General features: G+C 34.0%; 2 protein-coding genes across 2 annotated transcripts in view; both read left to right on the top strand.

Moving 5' to 3' along the window:
• LOC113062847 (adhesion G-protein coupled receptor F1-like) overlaps window positions 1–13,459 on the top strand; it is a 66,940-nt gene that overhangs the window by 28,848 nt on the left and 24,633 nt on the right. The gene's annotated exons all lie outside the window — the stretch shown is intronic.
• On the top strand, window positions 3,137–9,905 carry LOC113062848 (adhesion G protein-coupled receptor F5-like). Its single transcript, XM_026232877.1, has 10 exons — window positions 3,137–3,231; window positions 3,626–3,826; window positions 3,957–4,100; window positions 4,401–4,576; window positions 4,667–4,837; window positions 6,999–8,333; window positions 8,517–8,558; window positions 8,963–9,022; window positions 9,422–9,485; window positions 9,649–9,905. The coding sequence occupies exons 1-10, from the start codon at window positions 3,138–3,140 to the stop codon at window positions 9,735–9,737; spliced, it is 2,376 nt and encodes a 791-aa protein (XP_026088662.1). The 5' UTR covers window position 3,137; the 3' UTR covers window positions 9,738–9,905.

Below are 13,459 nucleotides of genomic sequence, written 5' to 3' on the forward strand. Positions count from 1 at the left end.
TAAAAAAATCTGTAAAGGATTAGGGATATTAAGATATTCTTCTGAAATGTGTTATTCCCTTTCCAGATATAAATGAATGTCAGTTCATTCCATCTGTATGTGGTCCAAATTCCACTTGCACAAATCAGTTGGGAAGTTACAATTGCTCATGTTTGGATGGATTCACTGCAACAAACTCAAGTCTCCCCATCAGCGTCAATAATATTTGTACAGGTAAATTCTTTATTCAGATACATGTAAAGCCTTGATAGTTTTTCTCATGCCTTTTATTGTAAATTAAGACACACAGTGCATAAGGAGAAATATATTTCATATTAATTTGTCAGTGAGAGTTTTATACTGTTGTTCATCTCTTCCTGAAATAAAGATGTAAATGAATGTCTCAAGACATCAGAGTTCTGTGGTCCAAACTCTAACTGCACCAACTCAGTTGGGAGTTACAACTGTTCCTGCTTGAGTGGATTTACTGTAACAAATAGCAGTGAACCAGTCAGCGCCAGTAACCCATGCAATGGTGAGCATGTAGAAGATACATAACACATGTAGACGTGGGTTCTAGCTTCACATGTGTATACTCTGAACTTCATTAATAACCTTATTTTTTTTCTTATGATATAATGATCAGCTGAATTTCTGAACAGTTTGTTTCTGTTTGTCGTACATGATTAAAAACTGGTATATTTATTGATGCTGTCAGACAGGACATTCAAATCTTATCAGCAGCCATATTTTATCATTTGTTTTATTTCAGATATTAATGAATGTCTCAACTCATCGTTGGCGTGTGGGCCGAATGCTAACTGTTCCAATTATGAAGGAAACTATTCATGCTCTTGTTGGCAAGGATATAACGCTACACAGATGAAGACTATAAATAACAATAACCCATGCATAGGTGTGATTTATTTATTTGAATTTTGATGTTTTTCATATGTAAAACAATAATAATTAAAAAAAAAAATTCTGTAAAGGATTAGGAATATTAAGATATTCTTCTGAAATGTGTTATTCCCTTTCCAGATATAAATGAATGTCAGTTCATTCCATCTGTATGTGGTCCAAATTCCACTTGCACAAATCAGTTGGGAAGTTACAATTGCTCATGTCTGGATGGATTCACTGCAACAAACTCAAGTCTCCCCATCAGCGTCAATAATATTTGTACAGGTAAATTCTTTATTCAGATACATGTGAAGCCTCGAGAGTTTTTCTCATGCCTTTTATTGTAAATTAAGACACACAGTGCATAAGGATAAATAAATTTTCTATGACTTTGACAATCAGAGTTTTATACGGTTTATACTGTATACTGTTTTATACTGTTTTTCATTAGCAGCCATATTTTATCATTTGTTTTATTTCAGATATTAATGAATGTCTCAACTCATCGTTGGCGTGTGGGCCGAATGCTAACTGTTCCAATTACGAAGGAAACTATTCATGCTCTTGTTGGCAAGGATATAACGCTACACAGATGAATGAGACTATAAATAACAATAACCAGTGCATACTACGTGCAACACCACCACATACAACACCATCAACAACACAGACAACACCATCAACAACACAGACAACACCATCAACAACACAGACAACACCATCAACAACACAGACAACACCATCAACAACACAGACAACACCATCAACAACACAGACAACACCATCAGCAAAGCCAACAGGTATTCACATTAAAACAAAATCTGTTTGGTTTCATGCAGGATATAATTATTTTCACTTTGGTGCTAATATTTCTAATTTAGCAACAGCATAGACAGGCACTGTAAATCTAAATGTTGCAGAAAAGTATAAGGAATTAAGATGATGTTTGTGTTAGCAAGAGTACAACAATGGTATGAAATGCATGTTAATAACTAATTACAGGAAATATTTTGTTTTATTAATTTACTATGTTATCATGAATTAATGTTCATTGGGGGACACCTGTGTTCTCCTTGTGTATCCCCTCTGGCTAGGTAGTATTTGTATTATTTTATGATTAGAGATTGAGTATTGTTGCTTAAACTTTTTGATACAAAGCTCATAAATATGTACTTATTTATTTATTTATTTTACAGTAATTGGAATGTCAATGACAATAAATCGAACTTTTGACATACTTCTTACGGACCCTGAAAGCGAGACTTACAAAAATTTATCTGGAGATATTGAGTTCAAAGTGAGTATTTTGTTCTTGATTTTTAGTGAAATGTAATTTGTTTATGAACAAATGTATAACAAAATGTTTTATTTGTTTATATCTTGATTATTGACTGGTCAACAGATGTGTTTTATTCTCAGTAAAGCATGTCTATGACTGCTTCACTCACCAGTTATGTGTATTACTGACAAATCAGAATCAAGGACTGAAAATTGCCTAATAGTTTAATATTGTTTTTTACATCATTACATTTTTGTATTTATTTTCCCTTTATATCCAGTTGACAGTCAGAAACAGTCCAAATATAATATCCAAAATATAATATCCTCATATGCACATGATGATGTAACTTGTATTGATACACACAATGACTTTATTTTATTTTCATTATTGGAAGATAAATTGTGTATGTTGCTTTTTACAGATTAATGAAAGTTATTCTAATAAGCTAAAAGGCTACATTTCTGGTTCAGTAAAAGTCTCTGGCTTCAGGTATGATCTACCATTTAAATTCTCACATTTTGTTCACCCAACGTTCCCATTTCTTTACTGGTTTTTCAAACAAACATAATGTTAATAATGTCTTCACATTGGTGTGGTTTGTGTTTCACTCCATAGGGCTGGTAGTGTTATAGCAGACTACACAATAAGTGCAACATCCAATAGCCTTGATTTTGGAGCAGCAAACACACAGATTTCTGACTCTCTTAAGGAAATAAAAATTCAATTAGTTGAAAATGCTTTTGCTCAAAGTGGTAAGAGTAGTCAGTGCCTTATCAAAAACCCTTCACATTTCTTAATTTTACTATATTTATCACTTTATTATTTCGATTTTGTTTATTATTGGGTGTTATGAGTTGTGTGGTTTCTATTTACAGAACAGACAGTTTTCACAAACGATCAGTTATATCCTCTGCAAAGGGTAGACCTGAAATGTAATCAGCCAGACTCTGCAGAGGGTCCGATAAAATGGACAATGGATAACGAAGATCTTGTGAAAAACGCAAAATATTTAATTTCCAGTGACAATAAAACTCTCACTATGCTAAACGCTACTGAAAGTTACAGTGGTGAGTGACATGAGATTTATCTTTGTCTTGTCTATGATATCACATGGCAAAATAACTGTTTGATATTTGAGTCCTGTTTTAAAAAACAGAATGCTGTAAAAATTTGCCATAGTTTGATAAAAGTACATTAGCATATTCATATACTATAGCATAAAATTAGATTAGATTATTCTGTATGTTGCATAGACTATGCAACTAATTGAAATAAAGCTACTCTCATAGTGTGTAAATGTCATGAACATCGCCTCATTAACAAAGTTTTGTTTTGCTAGCAAATAAATACATTTGAAAAGGTATGAAGTTCTTCAATGTTTAGTAACAGTGTTCAGTAAACAAAACCTACTTTGTTTAACAGTTTTGCTCTTATGATTCTGTATTGATTTTTCATATGCAGGTCGATATTCATGCATTAAACAAAGGAATACAATACCATACATTCTGTGGCAAAACATAATTATTAATCAACGTCCCCGTATCATTGTTGGGGAAAATCAACGTGTTTTTCCATGTGATGGCAGCAGTTTTGAACTGAAATGTTCTGTTGATGTTGGCTACAATCTTGAGTGGGTTCTGGATGGAACAGTAAAGATTACAGGTTGTACATACAAATCATTGTTTTTCATCAAAAATTTTTCTAAAAGTAATTGAGTAGTTCTCCTTCAAATAAAACATTCATGTTATTAATATGTTTAATAGTAAATGCATTTCTCTTTTTACACAATCAGGAACTGACAGTATCACATTAAACAATGCTACTCGGAGTGGAAATTGTACAGATCAAACCTTTACTTGTCGTCTCAAGGATCTGCCACAACTACAGAATTACAGTTATAGCTATAGCAGCGTCACAGTAAGGACAAGCCCAGAAGGTGAGCCTTCAGTTTCTCATTGTTTTCAGCAATAAAGTGCTTTTTAGTCTTACTAGTTTTTACATTCTAGCAGACTTTTCTTTAGATCGTATCACACCTGATTATCTGGTGTTGACTGTACTGATAAATTGTTTGGCATTTGACCCTAGTTAGTTCTGATGCTTCTGCATACTGTGCAAGTAGCTTGCAGGGGTACTATCAAGTCCCACAATTTATAAATCGTAGTGTGATGTTTTGTTCTGAGAGAAACCATTAAATCCCATCTGTTTACTTCTGATTTTTAATCAAATAATTCTTCAGGTTTTGACTGTAAAAATGAAGAACTTGGAGCTGGAAAAACAAATGACGTGAAAACAGGAGTCTGTGGAACTGGCACAAAAGGCACAAAAACTTTCAGATGTGAATCAAATGCTTGGACACCATTTGAGGACAACTGTGTACTTGAAGTTATCGACAACCTTAAAAACAAACTTGAGGTAAACTATTGATCATATCTATTCATCATATCTATCTACTATGATCTACAATGATTTCTGATATTTGTATTTTTGTACTTTGCAATTTAGTCCTTGCGTGTGGAGGAGATTCCAGGGTTTATGGCTAACCTCAGCATTGCCACATCAGAGAATAATTTTAATATAACACAGTCTGCTGCTACTGTCAGAGCAATTGTTGACATACTCTTTAAAATTGCTAATTTGTCACAAACTGTTGTCATCAAAAAACCAGTGATGGAGGTATGTATATTCACATTCAAGCTTGTAAAATATTATTTGCACACATGTTATGCTTGTTGGATTTAATTAAAGTAATGTTTAGTTAAGATAAATTAAATGACTATTCATTTTACTAACTGTTATTTTGTATTGCTATAGCCACTCTCTCTATTATCATGAATTTAACTGGTATATTATATTATATTATATTATATTATATTATATTATATTATATTATATTATATTATATTATATTATATTATATTATATTATATTATATTATATTATATTATACAGGTCCTTCTCAAAAAATTTGCATATTGTGATAAAGTTCATTATTTCCATAATGTAATGATAAAAATTAAACTTTCATATATTTTAGATTCATTGCACACCAACTGAAATATTTCAGGTCTTTTATTGTTTTAATACTGATGATTTTGGCATACAGCTCTTGAAAACCCAAAATTTCTATCTAAATGACTGCTTCAATGCGGCGTGGCATGGAGGCAATCAGCCTGTGGCACTGTTGTGGTGTTATGGAGGCCCAGGATGCTTTGATAGCGGCCTTAAGCTCATCCAGAGTGTTGGGTCTTGCGTCTCTCAACTTTCTCTTCACAATATCCCACAGATTCTCTATGGGGTTCAGGTCAGGAGAGTTGGCAGGCCAATTGAGCACAGTAATACCACTGTCAGTAAACCATTTACCAGTGGTTTTGGCACTGTGAGCAGGTGCCAGGTCGTGCTGAAAAACGAAATCTTCATCTCCATAAAGCTTTTCAGCAGATGGAAGCATGAAGTGCTCCAAAATCTCCTGATAGCTAGCTGCATTGACCCTGCCCTTGATACAACACAGTGGACCAACACCAGCAGCTGACATAGCATCCCAGACCATCACTGACTGTGGGTACTTGACACTGGACTTCAGGCATTTTGGCATTTCCTTCTCCCCAGTCTTCCTCCAGACTCTGGCACCATGATTTCCGAATGACATGCAAAATTTTCTTTCATCCGAAAAAAGTACTTTGGACCACTGAGCAACAGTCCAGTGCTGCTTCTCTGTAGCCCAGGTCAGGCGCTTCTGCCGCTGTTTCTGGTTCAAAAGTGGCTTGACCTGGGGAATGCAGCACATGTAGCCCATTTCCTGCACACGCCTGTGCACGGTGGCTCTGGATGTTTCTACTCCAGACTCAGTCCACAATCTTCCTCAGGGTCTGGTCACCTCTTCTCGTTGTGCAGCGTTTTTTGCCACACTTTCTCCTTCCCACAGACTTCCCACTGAGGTGCCTTGATACAGCACTCTGGGAACAGCCTATTCATTCAGAAATTTATTTCTGTGTCTTACCCTCTTGCTTGAGGGTGTCAATGATGGCCTTCTGGAAAGCAGTCAGGTCGGCAGTCTTACCCATGATTGCGGTTTTGAGTAATGAACCAGGCTGGGAGTTTTTAAAAGCCTCAGGAATCTTTTGCAGGTGTTTAGAGTTAATTAGTTGATTCAGATGATTAGGTTAATAGCTCATTTAGAGAACCTTTTCATGATATGCAAATTTTTTGAGACAGGAATTTTGGGTTTTCATGAGCTGAATGCCAAAATCATCAGTATTAAAACAATAAAAGACCTGAAATATTTCAGTTTGTGTGCAATGAATCTAAAATATATGGAAGTTTAATTTTTATCATTACATTATGGAAAATAATGAACTTTATCACAATATGCAAATTTTTTGAGAAGGACCTGTATTATATTATATTATATTATATTATATTATATTATATTATATTATATTATATTATATTATATTATATTATATATTATATTATATTATATTATAGTTTTAATATATTATATTATATTATAGTTTAATATATTATATTATAGTTTTAATATATTATATTATAGCCTGGTATGTCTGAATACTCAATTCTGATTTGCTGGCAGGTAAATTTGCCTGGCAGAGAGAAAGAGAGAGATTGTACTAGGAGATTGGTAGTTTAAACTATTTCAATGCATTATGTGGTAGTTAAAAAAAACACCCATTGCGAAGCCACATGTTATTATATTATATTAGAAGAATTCTTCTAATTCTCTCTCTCTCTCTCCCTCTCTTTATATATATATATATTCCACATTTTATGGGCTAAATTTCATAATTTAATACAAAACTTTATATTACATTTCCAGAGTTTCCTAAACACAGTGGACATTATTGTATCAGGCAATGTCAGTAATACATGGAACAAACTGAACAAAGGCAACAACACAGGAGACACCAGCATTAAACTTCTGAGTGCTATTGAGAATATAAGTGACCGTCTCAGAGATGAGTTTAATATCTATGAAACATCCATTCAGCTGAATAGAACTACATTTAACAACTCATTCACTTTAACCTCAGCACTGCCAAACTCAACAACAGAGATTGTATTACCACTGGTTCCTCATGAGACTACCATTACCATCATAATCTTCACAACTCTTGACAAAGTCCTACCTTCTCAAGGTACTAATGACAGCAGGAAATCAGATGTGCGCATCAATGGAGATGTGGTTGTTGTTAAGGTTAATGAGACTCTCAACAATATTTCTTTGACATTTGACATTACTAATCAGTCTTTGGGAAATCCTCAGTGTGTCTTTTGGAACTTCAAACTCAACACATGGGATTCCACTGGATGTAAAGTAAAGCGGAACAGCACTGGTAACATTACATGTGAATGTAACCACACAACCTCCTTTTCAATCCTAATGTCACCGTTTTCCATTGATAACATAGCCTTAGCCTATATAACTTACATTGGCGTAGCTATTTCGATGGCCAGCTTGATTATTTGTCTGATTATTGAGGCTATTGTATGGAAGTCAGTAAGAAGAAATGACACGTCCTACATGCGGCACGTCTCCATAGTCAACATTGCCGTGTCCCTTCTGATTGCAAACATCTGTTTTATCATTGGAGCTGCGATCGCAGAACGAGAACAGCCAACCTCAGTGGGTCGCTGCAGTCCAGTGGTTTTCTTCATGCATTTTTTTTACTTGGCTCTTTTCTTTTGGATGTTAATGTCAGCACTGTTGCTCTTTTATCGTACAGTTATGGTCTTGTCTCAAATGTCAAGGGCCAAAATGATGGTCATTGCCTTCATGGCCGGTTATGGTGCACCTTTGCTCATAGCGGTTATTACTGTAGCATCAACAGCTGGACCTCAAAATTATATTTCCAAACAAAATGCATGCTGGCTGAACTGGAACGAATCAAAGGCCCTGCTGGCATTTGTGATTCCAGCTCTCACTATTGTAGCCATAAACCTTGTGGTTTTGATTGTGGTTCTGTACAAGATGTTGAGGAGAGGAGTTGGTGGCACAACTCAACCAGATGAGAAACATGCCCTGGTGGTCATTGCCAGATGTGTGGCCATTTTGACTCCTATCTTTGGTCTAACATGGGGATTTGGAATTGGAACCATGGTGTCACAAGATTTAGGCATTCATGTGGTGTTTGCACTCCTCAATTCACTGCAGGTATCACTTTATAATGTCAATTTTATAGCAAGATTACATTTTGTGCACCTATTCAAATATATGATATCCACTAATGCTGCACATTAAATTATTATTTAAGATTTTTTATTGTTGTTGTTGTTTTTAAGTGAAACCATATTGCAACTGATACCTTCATGTATTTTTAACACTTCCTTCTATTAGGGATTCTTTATTTTGGTGTTTGGAACGCTTCTAGACAGTAAGGTATGAGTTTACTTCTATTGCACAGAGCTTACGAAAAGCCATTTAACTTTGTAATATTGAATTTAAACTAGAGATCTGATAATCTGCCATGATGTTATATATAAACAATGCATTCTAAATTTGACAAATATATTAACCGGGTGGGGTTTGTTTAGGCTTTTACTTGAATTATTATCCTGCTTATGATGTGAATACCGACCTCATATAAGTTGAAAGTATTTAATAATTTTATCTGTAAGAAAAAAAAAAAACAGTAGACCACTACAAATTACATGAACAACAATGAAAATTAGAAAATATCTGACCAATGAAAGTACAAGTGACAAACTGAGCTGTGTAATACGTAGACATTTAAGATTTTTTCAAGAAATTTCTAGAAGTTAACTAGAGATCTATGATTGCAGGTTCGTGAGTCACTACCAGGAAAACAGTTGCTACAGAAACTCAGTTCCAGTCGTACCAAGGTAAATGCCATTCTATAAAAACACATAGTTATATGAACTCTTTTACTAATGTTCTACGGAGCCCCGCACATGATATGCAGGGAAAAAATAGTAGGCTAAATCGTGTGCACGATTTACTAATTCGTTCCCACAATGTACTATAACGTCCACACCATTAATGTTGCGTTCCCTCGATTTATAAATTGTGTGCACGATTTACTAAGTCGTTCCCCTTGATTTGCTAAATCGTGTGCACGTTTTAGTACATTGAGGGAACGAATAAGTAAATTGTGCGCACAATTTATTTATTTTTTCTTGCATGTCATGTGCAGGGCTCCGTAAATGTTCAGCTTTTACCCCATGCTTAAATATTTTTTTACATTGAGACTGTAATTAATTTTGAATGACATCTCCCTACAGAGCACCAGTGCTGGATCATCATCTGCATCTAGACTGCCTTTCTTGCAAAGGAACGGACGGAGACGTGAGTAGATGACATATCTGAAAGCTAATATTTGACAATATATTTTTAGTTAATCTCTAATGTTGTTACACAGTATTTCTCATTTGAATAAATGTGACTCCTAAATGAGTTTATGCAAATACTGTAGACAGTTCAGTGAGTAACATGTAACTAATTTTTTCAGATGTGCTCAACGTATCTGAAACCAACCCTTCCTCTGCAGTTACATCTTCAGACAGCTCCAATGGCTCATACGCTGTTATGGACACTTAGAGCACCAAAAGTGTTTCTTTTACTACAACAAGCTACATGTTAGTTCTTTTACTGTACAGCCTCCCACAAAATGGTAAAATATTGTAAGAATTAGAATAATTGTATGTGCACGGCTTTTACACAGGTTGTTTAAAAAGATTCTTTATTTTTTGTATTAATATGGTCTAGAGTTACATTAGTATCGTTGTATATATATATATATATATATATATATATATATATATATTGTTTTTTTTAAACCGTAATAGTACTGCCTTAATGTTCTATATGTGCGGCAGGTAAACTATGAACTATATGAACACATATGCAAAAACATTACAAAAGGGTCTTTCTGCAGCCATTGCTCGATCATTTGACCTTTTTTAGAATAGGCCTGGTTGGTTAATTTCTAGAACTATTTTTGCAATGACAAATGCATTTTCATTCATCAACATAGAAGCATTTGCACTGGGTTCTTATCATTCATATAATGTGATTTTAACATTATAAATGAAGTATATGTTAATATATACATACTGGCCATCAGTCAGAGCTAGAAATGTCAAGCTGTGGAAAACAAAGTGCTCATTTAGGTGTTCTTGTTTTATATTACATGATATGGTACTTCAGCAATATGTTAAGCAGCAGTGTTGTGTATCTGCATGATTGCAAATGTTTCTTTTTTTTCAGAAATATATAATAAATATACTGTAAAATCCAATAGTTTACATTATTTGGATATAATTAGTTATCTTTACTTAGTTATATCATTATAATTCTCTTTCTACTGATGCAACAATACATTATGAATTCATAGTTATTTGGTTTCAAAGGAAGGGAAGTAATAAATTGATTACTTTTATAAGATAACCAAACTTATATTTAAAACATTAGCTGTATGTTTCATGTTGATTAACAATCTTTCTACAATTTTATTGTTTTTCATAAACACCTTGTGAAGTTTTTATTTGGGTTGTATATCATCTTTTAGTATTTGTGTCAATATCATGAAGGCAACCATTTTCACATGGTATATACACAGTCACACCAAACACAACAATGGTAACAATAAAATTTTATTTATTTTATTAATTGTAACAATAAGCATTTTATTTGCTCTTTCGGTTGTACTATTACTGACACGAGACAGGAAAAATAGGTAGTGGTCAATAAACAACACATTCTCCAGACAAAGAGGGGGCCTGCTCCATCTTTCAAGAATAATATTTGTGCGAATCCGGTATTAAACTGATTGAGATTGAGGAAACTCGCTGTCCTCAGCAAAATGTGCTGCACATAGTTTTACATGTGGATTATAATTTTTGGGAACCTGTGATTGTTTGTATCTTCGAATGTAGATGTTTGTAACCCAACCTAAATGTGTATATGCTGAACGTAATCTTGTATATTGTCTGTATTCCCCTTCTTCATCAGTAAACTCCTTATTTGTTTCAAATCCTCATCTCGCACTTTGTTTTACGTTTAGCACTACCTTAGTTTGTAACAACATGGCGACAAAAGCACTCTTCAAACGCAACTCTTCCTCCGTGCGAGCGCAACAAGACCACGTCCCCTTTTTTGTGTATTCATGTGGGCGGAGGTTAGTCAAAAAACGGTTTTAAATAAAAAATATCTCACTTGGCATTGAACTTTGAGCTTTAGAATTTTACAGATATTATTTATACTCTAACAACAACATTACACACTAACTAAAGTTTAAAACATGGAATCACGAAGAAGGGGACCTTTAATGTTTTTATTTTATTTTTATTTTTTAAGAATTCTCTTCTGCTCACCAAGCCTGTATTTATTTGATCCAAAATACAGCAAAAGCAGTAATATTGTGAAAATATTTTAACTATTTAAAAAAACTGCTTTCGATTTAAATATATTAAAAAATATATTTATTCCTGTGATTTCAAAACTGAATTTTTAGCTTCATTACTCCAATCACATGATCCTTCAGAAATCATGCTAATATTCAGATTTGCTGCTTTAAAAAAGTAATTATTATGGAATACATTACGTATACATACATTATACATTACGGAAGCATCCCTTTTGTCGCCATGTCGTTGAAACGCTGTTTCCAATCACTTTTGTTTGGGCTTCCCAGGAACGCTGTACTTTGAGATTAATGGTTACAATTTATGTTTAACTCGGTTCCCGAAAATTATAATGCACATGTAAAACTTTGTGCAGCTCATTTTGCTGAGGACAGCTTGCTGAGGACAACTTTCTCAATCTCAATCAGTTTAATGCTGGATTTGCACAAAGATTATTCTTGAAAGATGGAGCAGTTCCCCCAGAGAAGGCGTTGTTTATGGACCACAACTGGTAAGTGTATTTTATTATTTAAGTTGGTGCGTTTAACAGTTTCTGTAACTTATTACACAAAGGGCAACGCTGTTTAGCTTTGTTAACTAGATGTTAGGGCTGTGCAAAAAAGCAAATGCGGTTTTCATGCGCATCTCGTCAGTAAAAACGCTCCTGTGACTATAAATACATCTCCAGCACGTGTGTTCTAGCCCAATCACTTTACCAGGAGGGCAGCCTGCTCTCAGCTGCTGTCGAATCACAACACAGGTACCACTGGCCCAATCAGAACTCGTTACGTATTTCTGAAGGAGAGGCTTCATAGACCAAGGAAGTCATCAGCCCGTTTTTGTGACAGTGAAAACAGCAGTATACAGATAGGTGAACTGTGTGAAAAATACTGTGTTTTTTTACACGTGAAACATGAACACGTTATATTGCACATTGTAAACACAATCAAAGCTACAAAAAAGTGCGTAAAACGGGACCTTTAAAAAGTTTTTGACTGGTAACTACACTATTTTTTCTAATTTTTTCTAAACTGAACTATACAGGGAACCCTTGTATAAAGTATATATTTGACCATTTTTATAATAACGTTATAGCTATACATTTTTATTAATTATAATAAAAAGCAATTATGAGTAAATATATAAATGCAATTTTTGCATTACATTTTTCTCACTAGTTTATAGTGGGTGGAAGGCTGTAGCTGGGGTCAGCAGGGCCCCGGTGAAGTTTGTACCAGTGGGCCCTGTGAAATTGTTTCATTTGTATGTTCGTTCATTTGTATTTATGCATTTTTTTTTCAAGTTTGTATGTCAAGGTACAGAAACTGGATAGTCTTCAATGTACAAATGAAATGTACAATCAAACCTACATTTATCCAGACACCTTCAACATTTCTCACATTATTACAATTTATATGCTATCGCTTGTAAAAATGGTTAGAAAATATGCAAAGAACTTAGAGTTAAAACTGTGTCAGAACAAATTTGTCTTGGTAATGTAATAACTTTGAGATGTATTGGATTACAATCAACCAAAACTACAGACAACTGTTATTATGACAATATTTGCACAATTATCAATACTTTGTTGACCAATTACCAAGAAAAAAAAAAACCTTAAGCAATACATGGTGCTTTATAAGGTGCTGAATATTTTTTTTATCTCAATTTTTCAATAGATAGATAGATAGATAGATAGATAGACTTTTACAGTTAGTTTTTACAGTCAGTTAGTTTTTTGCCGCGGTCACTTTAAGAGACGATGAACACATCCAATATAATACACATCCCATTTTTTTCCTCAACTGTTTACTTTCACTTAAGAAATAACTGACATTTTTTTTCGTGCATACTTTCCAAGGCGGATATTTTAATATATTTTTTATGTATTTGTCGGCACAAGAGCAAAAAGAAGCA

Source organism: Carassius auratus, chromosome 45, assembly GCF_003368295.1.
Source record: "Carassius auratus strain Wakin chromosome 45, ASM336829v1, whole genome shotgun sequence".
NCBI lineage: Eukaryota > Metazoa > Chordata > Actinopteri > Cypriniformes > Cyprinidae > Carassius > Carassius auratus.

Bases quoted from the DNA above. Each gene is read 5' to 3' on its own strand.
- LOC113062848 (XM_026232877.1), top strand. From the start codon at position 3,138: ATGGATAACGAAGATCTTGTGAAAAACGCAAAATATTTAATTTCCAGT. The intron at 3,232-3,625 runs GTGAGTGACATG...TTTCATATGCAG, and splicing joins CGCTACTGAAAGTTACAGTG to GTCGATATTCATGCATTAAA. The intron at 4,101-4,400 runs GTGAGCCTTCAG...ATAATTCTTCAG, and splicing joins AGTAAGGACAAGCCCAGAAG to GTTTTGACTGTAAAAATGAA.